Source organism: Ursus americanus, chromosome 28 (assembly GCF_024610735.1).
Source record: "Ursus americanus isolate L20-20 chromosome 28, mUrsAme1.1.p, whole genome shotgun sequence".
NCBI classification, from domain to species: Eukaryota; Metazoa; Chordata; class Mammalia; order Carnivora; family Ursidae; genus Ursus; species Ursus americanus.
Genome location: NC_142154.1, coordinates 31,385,119 through 31,404,679, shown reverse-complemented (window position 1 = coordinate 31,404,679; position 19,561 = coordinate 31,385,119). Strand labels below are relative to the sequence as shown.

Sequence of the window (19,561 nt, the reverse complement as noted above, 5' to 3'; positions counted from 1 at the left end):
ACCAGTTCTTGATCATGATTCAAGAACATTTTCTCTTATTCCATAAGTTGTCATTTCAATTAATATTGTCCTTTGGGGACAACATTCATCCATTTCTCCTTTGGTTGCTTATGCTTTAGGTGTCATATTGAAGAATCCATTGCCTAATATAAATTGGGAAGTGTCAGTCCTCCAACTTTGTTGTTCTATTTTTGGATCCCTTTACCTATCAATTTTAGAATTAGCTTGCCAATTTCTGCATAAAGGTAGCTGAGGTTTTGACAGGGACTACGCTGAATCTGTAGATCAAGTATTAACATTTTAAGGCTTCTAATGCATGAACATAGGATAGCATTCCATTTATTTAGGTATTTTTCAAGTTTTTTTCAACAGTGTTTTACAGCTTTCTGTGAACAAGTCTTGCACTTCTTTTGTTAAATTCATTAATAAATATTTTACCTTTGTTGGTGCTCTTGGAGCACTAACTTAATTTTGTTTTCAGGTTGTTCATTGCTAGTATGTAAAAATACACCTAATTTTGCATACTCATCTTGTATTCTGCAACCCTGATGACCTCATTTATTACCTCTAATAGATTTTTGTACAGATTCCTTAGGATATTCTATACATAATATGTCACCTGCAAATAAAATGGTTTCTTCTTTTCCAATACGGATGTCTTTTCTTTTTCTTTCCTAATTGCTCCTACCAGAACTTCCAGGAATGTTAAAAAGGTAAAAGCAGACATCCTTGTTTCTGATCTTTGGGGAAAAGCATTCAGTCATTCACCATCAAGTATGATGTTAAGCTTTTGATTTTTCACAGATCCTCTTATTAAGATGAGGAAATCCCCTTCTATTCCCAGTTTGTTCATTGTTTTTATAACTAAAAAAATGGAAAGCTGTTAGCTTTCATTAAGTGATTTTTCTTTATGAGGTGATCATGTGATTTTTGTATTACAGTGATTTGACTTTTTTTAAGTTAAAACAATCTTCATTCCCAGGTAAATTCTACTAGATTGTGGTACATAATTCTTCTTACATATTGCTGGCTTTGGTTTGCTAGGAATTTGTTGAGGGTTTTTGTTGGGGAATTATTGGTTTGTGGTTTTCATTTTTGTGATGTCTTGTCTGGTATCCAGGTAATATAGGCCTCACAGTATGAGAATTAAAGTATTCCCTTATCTTCCATTCTTTGGAAGAGTTTATTAAAGTTTTGGTGTTAATTCTTCTTTAAGTTTTTGATAGGATTCATCTGTGAATTCACTGTTCCTTGGCTTTACTTTGTGGAAGGTTTTTGTTGTTGCTACTAATTCAGTCTCTTTTGTTACAGGCCTGTTACTTTTCTATTTCTTCTGGAGTCTGTGTTGGTTGGTTGCACCTTTCTAGGAATTTGTCTATTTCAACTGGCTTCTAATTTGTTGCCATGCAAGTATTATAATCCTTATTATTTCCATCAGATCAGTAGCAACATCCCCCATTCATTCCAAAAACTAGTAATTTGAGTCTTCTCCTTTTCTTGATCAGTCTACCCCAAGGTTTATCAATTTCATTTATCTTTTCAAAGAACCTACTTTTGGTTTTGTTTGTTTTCTTTATTGACTTCTATTCTCTATTTCAGATCCACTCTTTACAATATCTTTCCTATTCCTTGCTTTGGGTTTATTTTGCTTTTTCCCCTAAAATTGTAAGGTAATGCATTAGGTTATTGATTTGAGATCTTTCTTCTTTTTCAATAGAGCTATTTGAAGCTATAAATCTCCCTCTAAGCTTGTATCAGCTGCATCCCATTAAGTTTTGGTCAGTATATTTTCTTCCATTCATCTCAAAGCTGTTTTCTAATTTCCCTTGTGATTTCTTCCTTGATCCACTGGTAATTAAGAATTGAGCTCCTGTTGCTCAGTGGGTTAAAGCATCTGCTTTCAGCTCAGTTCCTGATCCCAGGGTCCAGGAATAGAGCCCTGCGTCAGGCTCCCTGCTCCCCCTGCTTTTGCACTGAGCACTCTGTCAAATAAATAAAATCTTTTTTAAAAAAAAAACAGCGTGTTGTTGAGTTTCCATATAGGTCTTCTTACATATTATTTTTCTTCCTCTATTCTTTCATTACTGTCTTCTTTTGTATTAAACAGATAAGTTTTCTAGTATATTCTTACTTTCTTGTCATTTATATTACCATATTATTTTTTAGTTAGTTTCTTAACAAATGCCAAGGGAATTATAATTAGCATCTTATAACAATCAAGTCTGGATTTAAAATTACTTAATTCCAACAGTATATAAAAGTGTTTCTCTTATATAGCTCCATTCTCTTCCTACTACTTTATGTTGTTAGTCATACAAATTATACCCTTAAAATGTCATGCCCATCAACAGAGATTTATAATTTCTACTTTGAATGGTTGTCTTTCAAATCAGATTTGAGAAAAAAAGTTACAAAATGTAAAAAAATAAATTCATACTATATTTTATATTTAATTCTATAGTTGCTTTTATTGGCACTCTTTATTTCATGTACTTTCAAGTTACTGTCTAGTTTTCTTTCATTTCAGCCTGAAGAACTCACTAAAGTATTTCTTGTGGGGCAGATCTGATAGTAATACTAGCTCAGGATTTGTTTATCCACAAATGTCTTAATTTCACCATCACTTTGAAAGGCAGTTTTGCTGAATACAGAATTCTTTATTTATTTAATTTAAATTCAATTAATTAACACATAGTATTATTAGTTTCAGAGGTAGAGTTCAGTGATTCATCAGTCTTACATAATACCTAGTGCTCATTACATCACGTGCCCTCCTTCATGTCCATCACCCAGTTACCCCATCCCCTCCCCTCTGTTTCCTATGATCTCTTCTGGTTTGTCTCCCTCTCTGATTTCATCTTGTTTTATTTTTCCCTCCATTCCCCTATGATCCTCTGTTTTGTTTCTTAAATTCCACATATGAGTGAGATATAATTGTCTTTCTCTGATTGACTTATTTCACTTACCATAACACCCTCTAGTTCCATCCACGTTGTTGCAAATGGCAAGATTTCATTTTTTTTTAAGGTTGAGTAGTATTGCATTGTATATACATACCACATTTTCTTTATTCATTCATCTGTCTATGGACATCTGGGCTCTTTCCATATTTTGGCTATTGTGGACATTGCTGCTATAAACATCGGGGTGCAGGTGCCCCTTCACCCTTCAGATTACTACATTTGTATTTTTTGGTTAAATACCTAGTAATGCAATTGCTGGGTCATAGGATAGCTCTATTTTTAACTTTTTGAGAAAGCTCCATATTGTTTTCCAGAGTGGGTGCACCAGCTTGCATTCCCACCAGCAGTGTAGAGGGTTCTCCTTTCTCTGCGGCCTCACCAACATGTCATTTCCTGACTTGCTAATTTTAGCCATTCTGACTGGTGTGAGGAGGTATCTCATTGTAGTTTTGATTTGTGAATACAAAATTCTTGATTGACTCTCTTTTTTCTTTCAGCACTTTGAATATGTCAAGTATTGCCTTCTAACATCAATGGTTCCTCATGATGAATCAACTGTCAATCTTGCTGAGGACACTTTGTATATGAATTGCTTCCCTCCTGATGCTTTCAATATTTTCTATCTCGGGACAATTTAATTATGATGTATGTAAGTATGGATCCCTTGCAGGTTGTTGACCTTTTTGGATATATAGTCTTGTCATCAAATTTGAAGAGTTTTTGGCCATTATTTCTTGAAATATTCTTACTACCCCTTTCTCTGTCCTTCTAAACTGCCAGAAATTGGGGTACTTTATTGTGTTCCACAGGTCTAAAAGCTCTGTTCATTCTTATTCATTCTTTTTTCTTTTTGTTTCTTAGAATGGATAATCTCAACTGATCTGTAGTCAAGTTCACTGATTCTGGCCTCTGTCTGTTCAAATCTGTTGCTGAACTCTTCTAGTGAATTTCTCATACATATATAAATTCATATTCTGTATTTGGTGAGACATTGTTCTCATACTTTCCTTTAGTTCCTCAGATATGGTTGCCTTTGAACATATTTAAAATAGCTTAAAGACTTTATACAGTTCAAGGTCTGGCTTCCCTCAGCAATAGTTTCAACTGATTCCTTTTTTTACGTATACAGGTCATATTTTCTTTTTTTTTTCTTTTGCATGTTTCATAATTTTGTGTAGAACACCAGATATTTTAAATAATACAACATGGCAAGTCTGAAAATCAGATTCTCCCTTCTCCCAGGATTTGCTATTTCATGTAATTGTTGATACTGTCTAGGACTTTCCTAAACTAATTCTGTAAGGTCTCTTTGCTGACCAGACAAATCATTACTATTCCTCATTCTATGTCCTAGTAAGGCCAATATGTAGCTTCACTCAGTCTGCCTACTTATATAATTCCACTAAGAACACTGCATAGTTTCCTGATCACCATAATATATATTACACAATTATAGCAAATTTATTTTGAATTAATTGAAAAAAATTGAATTAATTGTTATTTAAAAGCCTTAAATGGCACTCTGTCCCTTAATATGGAAGTTTCTTAAAAAAACAGTCAAAAAGTAGATTTTAATTTGATATTATTTGTACTTGGATGGCTTGATGAAGAAAAAGAATGTCAGGGAATTCCATAAGAAAATCCAAGACTTTTTAGTTCACTATCAAGGTATTTATTAGCAATTTAGCTGAGGCACTAAAATTTTTTTAAAAAGATACTCTCAAAGAAGTGAAGATATATTGTACATCTGCACCCTACATCTTCTTTCTTCCCTAAAGTATTATCTTAGAACTCTTATTCTCATTCAAAATCTGAACTTGATTACCTTCTGCCTTTCATATATGCCACTTCTATTTAAATAATCTCAAATTCCTATATTTCATTTTCATTATTTCTGCATACTATTTGTGGTCATTTTAAAGGTTCTGAATCTACTATTTATCCATTTTCACAGTTATTGTTAGTTTTTATTTTGCAATGCTACAATGGTCTAATTTTATGGCACCCTTTTAGCCAAATCCATGCAAAAGGAGCAAAAATGCTAAATACTGGCACTGACAGTAATATACTATAATACAACTATTTCCTATGACAAATCTGCTCAATCATTGCCTCAAAATACAAATGAACTATAGTTTTTCTTTCTCTTGATAAAAAGTGAAATTTAAGAAGTTTATCCAATGAGACTTCTGGGTTCTTGGTAATATTCTACTCCTTAATCTAGGTGGTAATTCCAGGGTGTTTTCACTTTGTGATAATTAACTGAGCTATCTATACATTTTGGGGGTCACACTTTTCTGTATGCATGTTATATCCCAAAATAAAAAAGTATTCAAAAAGTTTATTATATGGATGCTCTGTGCTGGCCAGAAAGAAAAACTAGATTACAAAACAAGAAGAATCTAGAAATGATCAAATTAGAAATAATACAGTATCACTTTGTTGATCATTAATAACATTGTGTATCTTTGTACCAACTGACAATAATAAACATACAACCAGCTTTCACAAATAATATCTTAAACGCCAAAGGAACACAAGAACAATGTGAATAATCTTTACAGAAAGCAGTATTTTCAATAGTAAATACAAGAAAAGTTTCTTCTCCTAGTTACATCTTAGCAGGATACTTAACCAATTTTTAAAATTTTCAAAATTGGTAAATCCATTGTAATATATAATAATGTATCTTAAATGAAAGAACTTCTTAAAGCTTTTTACAAAGACAGCCTCTTAAAAATAATTTTGTAAAAGGTAAAGCAGGTTTAAGATATTCCTTTTATTTTCCAAAAAACTGTATTTCTCCCTATCTACAAAGGCCAGTTGTACATATTATAATTTGAAAAACAGAGGCTAAGTTCAATTAGCTTTTTCCTCTCGTTTTAGAAATACAATCTCCCAAATACATGTATTCATTTGAAAAGCTGAACTTAAAAGTTTTACTGCTACTGCACATGCCAAAAAGCCATATAAGTAAATCTGGGAGTCCTGAAAGTACAGGTGTGTCCTAGCACACTTTTACTGAAGCTTCTCTGGGCAGAACACTTTATGTTAAATGGCTACATATATATTAGTAAATCCTCACTATGCAGAAATGGTCTATCTAAGGCTAGAGCTACAGCAAACAAGTGTGGTTTCCATTAGGTAACAAGTGCTTATGAAGGTAAGATGCTTTCCCACAGATTGTGAACTACGGTATTTCATGATTTAAGGGGAAGAGACACAGAAAAAGTATGCTGCTCCATTCGTTTCTAAGTTTCAAAGTAAAATCCAATGAACGTGTTAAGGGTAGGAAGAAAAGAAAATTAACATTCATAAACAGATACATGTATTATTATCTGGCTTTACCCCACAATTTTGAAGGCAGTATTTTGAAGAAAAACTATTAATAGTCACAAAATCAGTCAAAAGAAGATGACTGATTACTGAAGTCAGGTTATCTCCACTAGACTGCCCTACCTGCATCCCAATTTTTCTATCTCCTGATTTATGCTTCCACATTATGTTTCACTTGTATAAAAACTATTGCATAAGAAGAAAATAAAGAAAGGTATCAATACTTAATTCTATATAAGTAAATGGTAAAGTATCATTTCGGTTTTTTTGTATAAAAAGTTTACCAATGTCTTACTAAGTGCCTATTAAATATCAGATGCTTTACATACATTACTCCTCTCAGTATTTATTAATAAAAATGTACCAATACATATATACACACAAACACCATATATTCACTTAACTCAATCATATAAAGTACACTGGAACTAATCAGATCTGAAAATGATGTTAGGATATGGCAAGAAAACAGAAGAGAACAAAATTATTATGTCTCTACTCCTTAAGAGAGGTAAAAAATTAAAAGATGAAGTATGGTAGAATACTAGTGTCTACTGCTTACCAGTTTTTCTCTGAATGTGTCTTTTCCCAGCTTCCCTGAAAGCAACCATGGCTCTGAAAAAAGCTCTGAGAACTGCCCATCGGAAAACAGCTACGGGATCAATTCCAATCATCCCAGAGATAAATGCATTCTTGCTACTTCTTAGAAGAGCTACAATGTCAGGGCGCATATGATCTGTATTTTTTTCCCGGAAATCCTACATGAAAAAAGTACCAGTGTTATTTTTGAAAAAATTATTGAACCAAGAAGATAATGGGTGACATGTTTGAAAAGTGGCTTAACAAGGACTATAAAAATGATTTCTGTTCTAGGTAGCTAACTGGACCAGATACCTTCTATAAAGTCCCAGCCAACCCTAAAACTATTGAATTCTATAATACATTTAAATGACAGGAATATTCCACAATGTTATTGCAGCTTGTTAAATAGAGAGCCTCTCTGAAGGGGTATCACATAAAATAACCAGACAGCTAAATAACAGAAAGGAGCCGGACATGAGAAGACAAGGAACAGCGTTCCGAACAAAGAGAACACAACACCTACTACCTAATAGGTGGTAGGACAAGTTAGGAGACAAGCAGTAAGACCAGGGGCTGGAACATTCTGGGCAAGGGTGAGAATGGTGGAAGATTTGGCAAATAAATAGGCTATGCAAGCCTGACTTAGGAGTTTGTGGATTTTATTCAAGCATAAAGGAAAGCCAATGGAAGCTAAATGATGTTTTATAAATACCACTGGATGCTGCAGAGGGAATGAATTTATCCAAAGGATGGAAAAAGGGAGACTAGTTATTGCAATATTCCAAATAAAAGGTCATGGCTACTTAGACTACGTTGGTGGTAACAGCATAAAGGGAAAATAGTTATATTTGGGATATGTTTTGGAAGTAAGGCAAAGAATTTGATGGTGTATTAGAGCACGGTGAGAGAATGAGAGAATAAGGTTAACGCCTTTATTTTGGGTTTAAGGAACTATGTGGAGGTACCATATTGATATAGTGACGTCTAGAGAAAAGAGAAGGTTTAGGGATAGGAAATGAGATCAAGAGATCAGTTTTGTGCAAGTGAAGTTTGAGATGGTGAGGATAACAACAGTAGCAAGTAACATTTATTGAAAGGTTATTATGCGTGTGCTACTATTCTAAGCATTTTACATGTGCTCTCATTTAAGCTCATTTCATCCACCTACCAATTCCTTAAGATAGATATTATTAGTATTCCTATTTTACACATGAAGAAACTCAGTCATGGAGAGGTTAACTATCTTTGCCCCTACTACACAGTATGTAGAACAGGGGTTCAAAAACTGCCACTCATTACCACTATACTATTTCTGCATACAGACATCAAGTAGGAGTCCTACAGAGACTTCAGAAAATACATGTATTACCAAAGCACCGTGAACAGGCAGTACAAACCACCTGCCAATGGGGGACAGAGGGGATATAACAGAAGAAAATGAGTTAAAATACCCCACAGAAAGACAAGGAGAACAAAAAGTTTACACACTCACAGAAGAAGGTTCTAGACTGATATGTATAATCTAGGCATTTGACTATAACCACACCCAGATAAGAGGATTAAAACTTGGTAAGTAAATCACTCAGAGTTGGTGCAACTTCACAGAACAGCTCTAACTCAGAATTCTATGAGGAACATGCCTAGTATGATGTTTTCCAGAAGGCACTTTGGACTCCTTTAGGGGTTTCCTTTCCTATTTTTTGTTCTCCTAAGAATAGGGGAAAAGGAGAAACAAGCCAGAAATCTTGGTTCTTGGTTTGTCCCTAAACACCCTTTGAGCAAACGTATATATTAAGACTTAGTAAAACTGATTAAAAATTTTCAAATCCAAATCACTACCACCACCATCAGCAGCTAATACCTACCAAGGGCAAACAAGATGTCAGGCACTAAGTTAAGCACTATACATAACTTATTCAATTCTAACAATTACTTAATATAGCAGAATAATTACAAACCATACTTTACTGGTAAGTAAACAGAAAGATAAAAGAAGCTTGTCAAATGTCAAACATAATAAGTACTACAGGAACTGAAACGTATATCTGTTCTACACCGAAGACCATCTCATCCTATTAATAACTATACTATACAGAGTAAAACTCTAGAATTCTTTCCCATGATGACTGTCAAATGTTGATGGAGACCTTTATTTTCCAAATGTAATGGTCTCATCTGTCTTCATAGTTCCAGATTTTTAAGTACATTTCATAAACTAATCACATCATTCTTCTTGAAAATTTTCTCTTGGTTTCTATTAACAATACATTTTGTGATTTACTACTTACCCTACTGCTGGTTCCATATTTGAAATTCTTACGGTTTCGTCTTACATACTCTTAACAATTTTCACTCAATCATCTTACATCAGGTGATCTCAAACATAGTACTGGCTTTAAACACTATCTATATGATGAGGCCCAATCTATATTTCCAGTTCAGATCTTTCTTGTTATGTCTGAGATCCATTTATATATCTTAAAGGTATCTCAAACTTGAAAGAGAATGCATAAGACTAGTATTACTGAAATGTTTGAAAGCATTCGCCAGTGAAACCATATAGGCCTGGAATTTCCTTTGTGGGCAAGTTTAAACTGCTGATTCAAATTATTTAACAGAAATAGGAGTCTCAGGTTTTCCTGTATTTCTGGTGTTAGTTTTGATGTGTGTTTTTCATGGAACTCTCCACTTTATCTATGTTGTCAAATTTATTGGCAAATATGTTCAGACCCTTTTTAATATCTGTTGAGTATGCAAGTCCCCTTTTTCTTTTCTGATACCTGTATTTTTAAAATCTTTTTTTCTATTATAGATTATTTTCTATTACCTTTTATTCTTTTCTGCTATCTTTTCAAGGAACTAATTTTTGGCTTTGTTAATTTCTCTTATTGCACGTTTGCTTTCTACTGCATTCATTTCTAGTCTTCCCTTTATTATCTCCCTCTAATTTGGGGGGGGGTCAATCTGCTGTTCTTTTTTCAGTTTCTTGAAATGGAAGCTTAATTACTTTCAGCCATTCCTCCTAATATCTGCATTTAAAATTATAAACCATTGCTTTAAATGCAACCTACCAATTGCTACAGATTCTGCAAATTTTAGTATGTTGTATTTTCATTAATGCTCAGTTTAAAATTAGCATTGTAGGGGTGGCTGGGTGACTCAGTCGGTTAAGCATCTGCCTTCGGAGAAGATATTTGCAAATGAGACTACAGATAAAAGACTGGTATCCAAGATCTACAAAGAACTTCTCAAACTCAATACATGAGAAACAAATAATCAAATCAAAAAATGGGCAGAAGATATGAACAGACACTTTTCCAATGAAGACATACAAATGACTAACAGACACATGAAAAAATGTTCAAAATCATTAGCCATCAGGGAAATTCAAATCAAAACCACACTGAGATACCACCTTATGCCAGTCAGAATGGCAAAAATGGACAAGGCAAGAAACAACAAATGTTGAAGAGGATGTGGAGAAAGGGGAACCCTCTCACACTGTTGGTGGGAATGCAAATTGGTACAGCCACTTTGGAAAACAGTGTGGAGGTCCCTTAAAAAGTTATAAATTGAGCTACCCTAAGATCCAGCAATTGCACTACTGGGTATTTACTCCAAAGATACAGACGTAGTGAAGAGAAGGGCCATATGCACCCCAATGTTCATAGCAGAATTGTCCACAATAGCTAAACTGTGGAAGGAGCTGAGATGCCCTTCAACCGATGACTAGATTAAGAAGATGTGGTCCATATATACAATGGAATATTACTCAGCCATCAGAAAGAACGATTACCCAACATTTGCAGCAACATGGATAGGACTGGAGGAGATAATGCTAAGTGAAATAAGTCAAGCAGAGAAAGAATTACCATATGGTTTCACTCATTTATGGAACATAAGAAATAGCAGGAAGATCAGTAGGAGAAGGAAGGGAAGAATGAAGGGGGGGTAAACAGAAGGGGGAATGAACCATTAGAGACTATGGACTCTGGGAAACAAACTGAGGGATTCAGAGGGGAGGGGAGTGGGGGACTGGGATAGGCCAGGGATGGGTATTAAGGAGGGCACATATTGCATGGTGCACTGGGTGTTATATGCAAATAATGACTCATGGAACACTACATCAAAAACTAAGGATATACTGTATGGTGACTAACATAATAAAAAATTATTTAAAATAAATTAATTAATTTTTTTTTAAAAAGCATCTGCCTTCGGCTCAGGTCATGATCCCTGGGCAGCCTGCCCAGTGGGGGGCCTGCTTCTCCCTCTCCTCCCCGCTGTTGCTCACTCTCGCTATCTCTCTCTCTCTCTTTCTCTCAAATAAATAAGTAAAATCTTTAAATATAAACAAATAAATAATAAAACTAGCATTGTAATTGTGATTTCTTTTTTGACCCATGGGTTATACAGAAGAATTGTGTTAAACACTTGAAGACTGTCTACCTATCCTTATGACATGTCAAGTAGGTCAGTTTTTAACAATGCTATCCAATTTTTTAGTTTTTACTGATTTTGTTTCTTATTTTGTTAGTTACTGTGAGATATGTATTAAAAATCTGCAACTAGATGGGATTTTCTAGTTCTGATTTTGTTCTCCCTTTGATTTTTATATGTTGAAGCAAATCATGAAGTACATACAACTTTTGATGATTGTGTCTTCCTATCAAACTGGCCCCTTTTATTGTTATGAAAATGCCTCTTTATCTTTTGTAATACTTCTTGCCTTAAAATCTACCTTATCTGATAATAATTTCTTTTAGTTAGGGTTTGGATGGTATATATTTTTCCATCCTTTTACTTTCTACTTGTGTTTTTTCTATATATATATTTTTTTCCACTCTTTTACTTTCAACCCATCTAAGGATGATTAGTCACAGGCACAAGTGTACATATTGTATGATTCCATTTACCTGAAATGTAATAACAGTAAAACTAAGGATAAAAAATAAGGATAGTGGTTACCTCTAAGTGGGGTAGAATGAGCTAGGAAGGGGCATGACAGAAATCTATACACTTTAGATTTATGCACCTCACTGTGTGATTTTATAGCTCAAGTTTTCTTGTTTTTATTTTAAACCGCATTTTTAAAATCTTTATTTTTTTTTAAGATTTTACTTATTTATTTGAGAGAGAGAGAGACAGCGAGAGAGGGAACACATGCAGGGGGAGTGGGAGAGGGAGAAGCAGGCTTCCCACTGAGCAGGGAGCCCGACGCAGGGCTTGATCCCAGGACCCTGGGATCATGACCTGAGCCGAAGGCAGACGCTTAATGGCTGAGCCACCCAGATGTCCCTAAAATCTTTTTTTTAAATTGAGATATAACGACATGTAATGTATAAGGTGTACAATGTGTTGATTTGATACATTTATACACTGCAATATGATTACCACTATAGCATTAGCTAATACCTCTACCAGGTCACATAGCTATCATTTCTTTTCTGTGGTTAGAACATCTAAAATCTGGTCTCTTGGGGCGCCTGGGTGGCTTAGCCATTAAGCATCTGCCTTTGGCTCAGGCCATGATCCCAGGGTCCTGGGATCGAGCCCCACATCAGGCTCCCTGCTCCGCAGGAAGCCTGCTTCTCCCTCTCCCACTCCCCTTGCTTGTGTTCCCTCTCTTGCTGTCTCTGTCAAAATAAATAAAACCTTTAAAAAAATAGAATTAAAATAAAATAAATTCTGGTCTCTTAAGAACTTTGAAGATAATGCTATTATCAAAATGTTAATTATAATCACAATGCTGTGCATTAGATCTCCAGAACTTATTCATATTCTAACTGCAAGTTTGTATCCTTTGCCCAGCAGCTCCTCAATTCCCCCATCCCCTGAGAACCATCATTCCACTCTGTTATTCTTAATGTTTGTTCTAAAATTTGTCCCTTTCTGCCTTTTCCATCTCAGGAAATAGCACCTCAAATTCACCCACCAGCTATAGCCAGAAGTCACTTACTTAGCTAGGATCCATCAATCAGGTTCTACCAATTATACCTCCAAAATACATCTCATAATCATCTACATTTCCTCCACCTCTACTGTGGTAGAGTTTATCTTAAACTGTGGTTCAGTTTATCTTAATATTTCACCTCAACTATTTTAAAAAGCTCCTAATTATCTCCCAGTTTCCACTCTCATCCTCTGCTGTTCCTTCTCCTCAAAGTAATCAAAGCAATATTTTAAAAAAACACAAATCAGGGGTGCCTGGGTGGCTCAGTCATTAAGCGTCTGCCTTTGGCCCAGGGCGTGATCCCAGGGTCCTGGGATCGAGCCCCACATCGGGCTCCCTGCTCCCTGGGAGCCTGCTTCTTCCTCTCCCACTCCCCTTGCTTGTGTCTCTCTCGTAGGCTGTCTCTCTCTCTGTCTAATAAATAAAATCTTTAAAAAATAAAATTAAAAAAAATAAAAAATAAAAAAACACAAATCAAAACCTGTTTAAAATCTTTTCATGGGATTAGCGCCCTTCTAAGAAAAGGCCAGAGGGCTAGCTTGGGCCTTCTCCACCGTGTGTGGCCACAAGGAGAAGCCAGCCATCCGTAAACAGGAAGAAGGCCCTGGCCAAGAACCCAGTCGAGCGGGCACCCTGACCTGTGAGAAATGTGTGCTGTTGGGAGGAGTTAAGATGGCAGAGGAGTAGGAGACACCTTTTTCAGCCGGTCCCCCGAGTCAAGCTGGATAGGTACCAGACCAGCCTAAACAACCATGGAACCAGCCTGAGACGCAGGAAGACGCATCTGGATCTCTACAAATGAACATCTCCAGCGCTGAGTATTGAGGTACGAAGCGGGGAGCCATGAAACCGCGCACAGATATCAGAAGATAAACGGAAGGGGGAGGGAGCCACCGCGTTCGGGCGCCGGGAAGGGGTAAGCCACTTGCACGGGAGAGCGGGCAGGGCTCGCAGACGGCACCCGCAACTCAGTGAGCCGGGTGCGAGCGCCACCAGGCATCTCGCGGAACACCGGAATCCCGGTGCGCTCACTGGATCCAGACTGAGACCAGGAGCTCCGGAGCGGGGTGGCTGGCGGCGTTAGAAACACAAAGGACAGAGACGCGCCGGCCCTGCAAGTGAGGGCTGGGATGCCGGGTGTGGGGCGCACATCCCGGGACGCTGCAGGGTTGAGCAGCACCAACAGAAACAGAGTTAAAGTGGCCAGAACATTAGTAGAGAACGGGCCACAATCCCTCTGTTCTGTGACAGAGGCTGAAATTCGGCCGCTGCTGCTCTGACTCTCAGAAGAGGCACAGCAAACCGCCAGGGAAAGCCGCCAGAGAACAAAAGCCTGGAAATACCGGCTCAGGGAGTGCCCATCCCCATCCCCCCTCGCAGGGGACAAGGAGACTCTATCCAAACAGGGTGGCCTGAGTATCGGCGCGGCAGGCCCCTCCCCCAGAACACAGAAGGCAGGCTGAAAAATCAAGAAGCCCACAACCCGGGGGCCTGGGTGGCGCAGTCACTGAGCGCCTGTCTTCGGCTTAGGGCGTGATCCCGGCGTTCCGGAAAGGAGTCCCTCATCGGGCTCCTCTGCTGGGAGCCTGCTTCTTCCTCTCCCACTCCCCTGCTTCTGTTCCCTCTTTCGCTGGTTGGCTGCCACATAAATAAATAAACAAAATCTTTAAAGAAGAAGCCCACATCCCTAAGATCCCTATAAAACAAGGGGCACGGCCTGGGACCCAGTAAATAATTTGGGCTCTGGACAACCCCGCAACCTCTCCTCATCAGAATGACAAGAAGGAGAAGCCCCCCCGCAGCAAAGAAAAAACAGTGAGTCTGTGGCCTCTGCCACAGAAATAATGGATATGGAGGTAACCAAAGTATCAGAAATGGAATTCAGAGTAACGATGGTCAAAATGATGAGTAGAATTGAAAAAATTATTAACAAAAAGGTTACTGAGAATATAGAATCCCTAAGGACAGAAATGAGAGCGAATCTGACAGAAATTAAAAATTCTATGAGCCAAATGCAGGCAAAACTAGAGACTCTGACGGCCAGGGTCACAGAAGCAGAGGAACGGATTAGTGAATTGGAGGATGGGTTAATAGAGGAAAAAAACAAAATAGAAGCTGCTCTTAAAAAAATCCAAGCCCACGAATGTAGGTTACGGGAGATTACTGACTCAATGAAACAATCCAACGTTAGAATCATCGGCATCCCCGAGGGGGTGGAGAAAAACAGAGGTCCAGAAGAGATATTTGAACAAATTGTAGCTGAAAACTTCCCTAATCTAGCGAGGGAAACAAACATTCGTGTCCAAGAGGCAGAGAGGACCCCTCCCAAGCTCAACCACGACAAACCTACGCCACGTCACGTCATAGTGCATTTCGCAAATGTTAGATCCAAGGATACAGTATTGAAAGCGGCCAGGGCAAAGAAATTTCTCACGTACCAAGGCAAAGGCATCAGAATTACGTCAGACCTGTCTACACAGACCTGGAATGAGAGAAAGGGTTGGGGGAGCATATTTAAAGCTCTTTCAGAGAAAAACATGCAGCCAAGGATCCTTTATCCAGCAAGGCTGTCATTCAGAATTGATGGAGAAATAAAGACATTTCAGAATCGCCAGTCACTAACCAATTTCGTAACCACGAAACCAGCCCTACAGGAGATATTACAGGGGGTTCTATAAAAGTAAAAAGGCCCCAAGAGTGATACAGAACAGAAAGTCACAGCCAATACAAACAAAGACTTTACAGTCAATGGCATCATTAAAATCATATCTCTCAGTACTCAGTTTTAATGTTAACGGCTTAAATGCTCCCATAAAATGCCACAGGGTTGCAGATTGGATAAAAAGATATGACCCATCCATTTGCTGTCTACAAGAGACTCATTTCGAACCCAAAGATGCATTCAGACTGAGAGTAAGGGGATGGAGTACCATCTTTCACGCAAATGGACCTCAAAAGAAAGCTGGGGTAGCAATTCTCATATCAGATAAATTGGATTTTAAACTACAGACTATAGTTAGAGACGCAGAAGGGCACTATATTATTCTTAAAGGAAGTATTCAACAAGTGGATATGACAATTATAAATATATATGCCCCCAACAGGGGAGCAGCAAGATACTCAAGCCAACTCTTAACCAGAATAAAGAGACATATAAATAAAAATACATTAATAGTAGGGGACCTCAACACTCCACTATCAGAAATACACAGAACACGCTGGCAAAAACTAAGCAAAGAATCAAAGGCTTTGAATTCCATACTCGACGAGTTGGACCTCATAGATATATATAGAACACTACACCCCAGAACCAAAGAATACTCATTCTATTCTAATGCCCATGGAACATTCTCAAGAATAGACCATGTTCTGGGACACAAAACAGGTCTCAACCAATACCAAAAGATTGAAATTATCCCCTGCATATTCTCAGACCACAACGCTCTGAAATTGGAACTCAACCACAAGGAAAAATTTGGAAGAAACTCAAACACTTGGAGACTAAGAACCATCCTGCTCAGGAATGACTCGATAAACCAGGAAATCAAAAATCAAATTAAACAATTTATGGAGACCAATGAGAATGAAAATACAACAGTCCAAAACCTATGGGACACTACAAAGGCAGTCCTAAGGGGGAAATACATAGCCATCCAAGCCTCACTCAAAAGAATGGAAAAATCTAAAATGCAGTTTTTATATTCTCACCTCAAGAAGCTGGAACAGCAACAGAGGGACAGGCCTAATCCATGCACGAGGAAGCAGTTGACCAAAATTAGAGCTGAAATCAATCAAGCAGAAACCAGAAGTACAGTAGAGCACATCAACAGGACTAGAAGCTGGTTCTTTGAGAGAATCAATAAAATTGACAGACCACTGGCAACACTTATCAAAAGAAAAGAGAAAGGACCCAGATTATTAAAATTATGAATGAAAAAGGAGAGGTCACGACGAACACCATTGAAATTGGAAGGATTATTAGAAATTTTTATCAACAGCTATATGCCAATAAACTAAGCAATCTGCAAGAGATGGAATCCTTCCTGGAAACCTATAAACTACCAAGATTGAAACAGGAAGAAATTGATTTCTTAAACAGGCCAATTAATTATGACGAAATTGAACCAGTGATAAACAACCTTCCAAATAACAAAACTCCAGGCCCGGACGGTTTTCCTGGGGAATTCAACCAAACATTCAAAGAAGAAATAATACCTATTCTCCTAAAGCTATTTCAAAAAATAGAAACAGAAGGAAAGCTACCAAACTCATTCTATGAGGCCAATATTACCTTGATCCCCAAACCAGGCAAAGACCCCCTCAAAAAGGAGAATTACAGACCTATCTCCCTAATGAATATGGACGCCAAAATCCTCAACAAGATACTTGCTAATAGAATCCAACAGTACATTAAAAGGATTATCCATCACGATCAAGTGGGATTCATACCTGGGATGCAAGCATGGTACAATATTCGCAAATCAATCAGCGTGATACATCATATCAACAAGAAAAGACTCAGGAACCATATGATCCTCTCAATCGATGCGGAAAAAGCATTTGATAAAATACAGCATCCTTTCCTGATTAAAACCCTTCAGAGTGTAGGAATAGAAGGTACATTTCTCAATCTCATGAAAGCCATCTATGAAAAGCCTACTGCAAATATTATTCTCAATGGGGGAAAACCTGGAAGCCTTTCCCTTAAGAACAGGAACTCGACAAGGATGCCCACTCTCGCCACTATTATTCAACATAGTACTAGAAGTACTTGCAACAGCAATCAGACGACAAAAAGGGATCAAAGGTATTCAAATCGGCAAAGAAGAAGTCAAAATGTCTCTCTTTGCACATGACATGATACTCTATATGGAAAACCCAAAAGAAGCCACTCCCAAACTATTAGAAGTTATAGAGCAATTCAGTAACGTGGCGGGATACAAAATCAATGCTCAGAAATCAGTTGCATTTCTATACACGAATAACGAGACCGAAGAAAGAGAAATTAGGGAATCCATCCCATTTACAATAGCACCAAAAACCATACGTTACCTTGGAATTAACTTAACCAGAGACGTAAAGGACCTATATTCTAGAAACTATAAATCACTCTTGAAAGACATTGAGGAAGACGTAAAAAGATGGAAAGATATTCCATGCTCATGGATCGGAAGAATTAACATAGTTAAAATGTCCATGCTACCCAGAGCAATCTACACTTTCAATGCTATCCCGATCAAAATACCAAGGACATTTTTCAAAGAACTGGAACAAATAGTCCTTAAATTTGTATGGAAACAGAAAAGGCCCCGAATCTACAAGGAACTGTTGAAAAGGAAAAACAAAGCTGGGGGCATCACAATGCCGGATTTCGAGCTATACTACAAAGCTGTGATCACAAAGACAGCATAGTACTGGCACAAAAACAGACACATAGACCAATGGAACAGAATAGAGAGCCCAGAAATGGACCCTCGGCTCTTTGGGCAACTAATATTTGATAAAGCAGGAAAAAACATCCGGTGGGAAAAAGACAGTCTCTTCAATAAATGGTGCTGGGAAAATTGGACAGCTACATGCAAAAGAATGAAACTTGACCACTATCTCACACCATACACAAAAATAAACTCCAAATGGATGAAAGACCTCGATGTGAGACAGGAATCCATCAAAATTCTAGAGGAGAACATAGGCAGCAACCTCTACGACATCGGCCAAAGCAACCTTTTTCATGACACATCCCCAAAGGCAAGAGAAACAAAAGATAAAATGAATTTATGGGACTTCATCAAGATTAAAAGTTTCTGCACAGTCAAGGAAACAGTCAGAAAAACTAAGAGGCAGCCCACGGAATGGGAGAATATATTTGCAAATGACACTACAGAGAAAGGACTGGTATCCAAGATCTACAAAGAACTTCTCAAACGCAATACACAAGAAACAAATAAACAAATCAAAAAATGGGCAGAAGATATGAACAGACACTTTTCCAATGAAGACATACAAATGGCTAACAGACACATGAAAAAATGTTCAAAATCATTAGCCATCAAGGAAATTCAAATCAAAACCACACTGAGATACCACCTTACGCCAGTTAGAATGGCAAAAATAGACAAGGCAAGAAACAACAATTGTTGGAGAGGATGTGGAGAAAGGGGATCCCTCCTACATTTTTGGTGGGAATGCAAGTTGGTACAGCCACTCTGGAAAACAGTGTGGAGGTTCCTTAAAAAGTTGAAAATTGAGCTACCCTATGATCTAGCCATTGCACTACTGGGTGTTTAACCCAAAGATACAGACATAGTGAAAAGAAGGACCATATGCACCCCAATGTTCATAGCAGCAATGTCCACAATAGCTAAATCGTGGAAGGAGCCGAGATGCCCTTCAACAGATGACTGGATTAAGAAGTTGTGGTCCATATATACAATGGAATATTACTCAGCTATCAGAAAGAACGAGTTCTCAACATTTGCTACAACATGGACAGCACTGGAGGAGATAATGCTAAGTGAAATAAGTCAAGCAGAGAAAGACAACTATCATATGATTTCTCTCATCTATGGAACATAAGAACTAGGATGATTGGTAGGGGAAGAAAGGGATAAAGTAAGGGGGGGTAATCAGAAGGGGGAATGAAACACGAGAGACTATGGACTATGAGAAACAAACTGAGGGCCTCAGAGGGGAGGGGGGTGGGGGAATGGGATAGGCTGGTGATGGG

At 37.6% G+C, this 19,561-nt stretch overlaps 1 protein-coding gene across 9 annotated transcripts in view; it reads right to left on the bottom strand.

The window, feature by feature from the left end:
* MYO9A (myosin IXA) overlaps positions 1-19,561 on the bottom strand; it is a 282,647-nt gene that overhangs the window by 149,612 nt on the left and 113,474 nt on the right. For all 9 annotated transcript variants that reach the window (XM_045795282.2, XM_087856814.1, XM_045795281.2 and 6 more), the window contains one exon: positions 6,862-7,057. In XM_045795282.2, the coding sequence (XP_045651238.2) occupies positions 6,862-7,057 (196 nt within the window). The remainder of the gene's footprint in view (positions 1-6,861; positions 7,058-19,561) is intronic.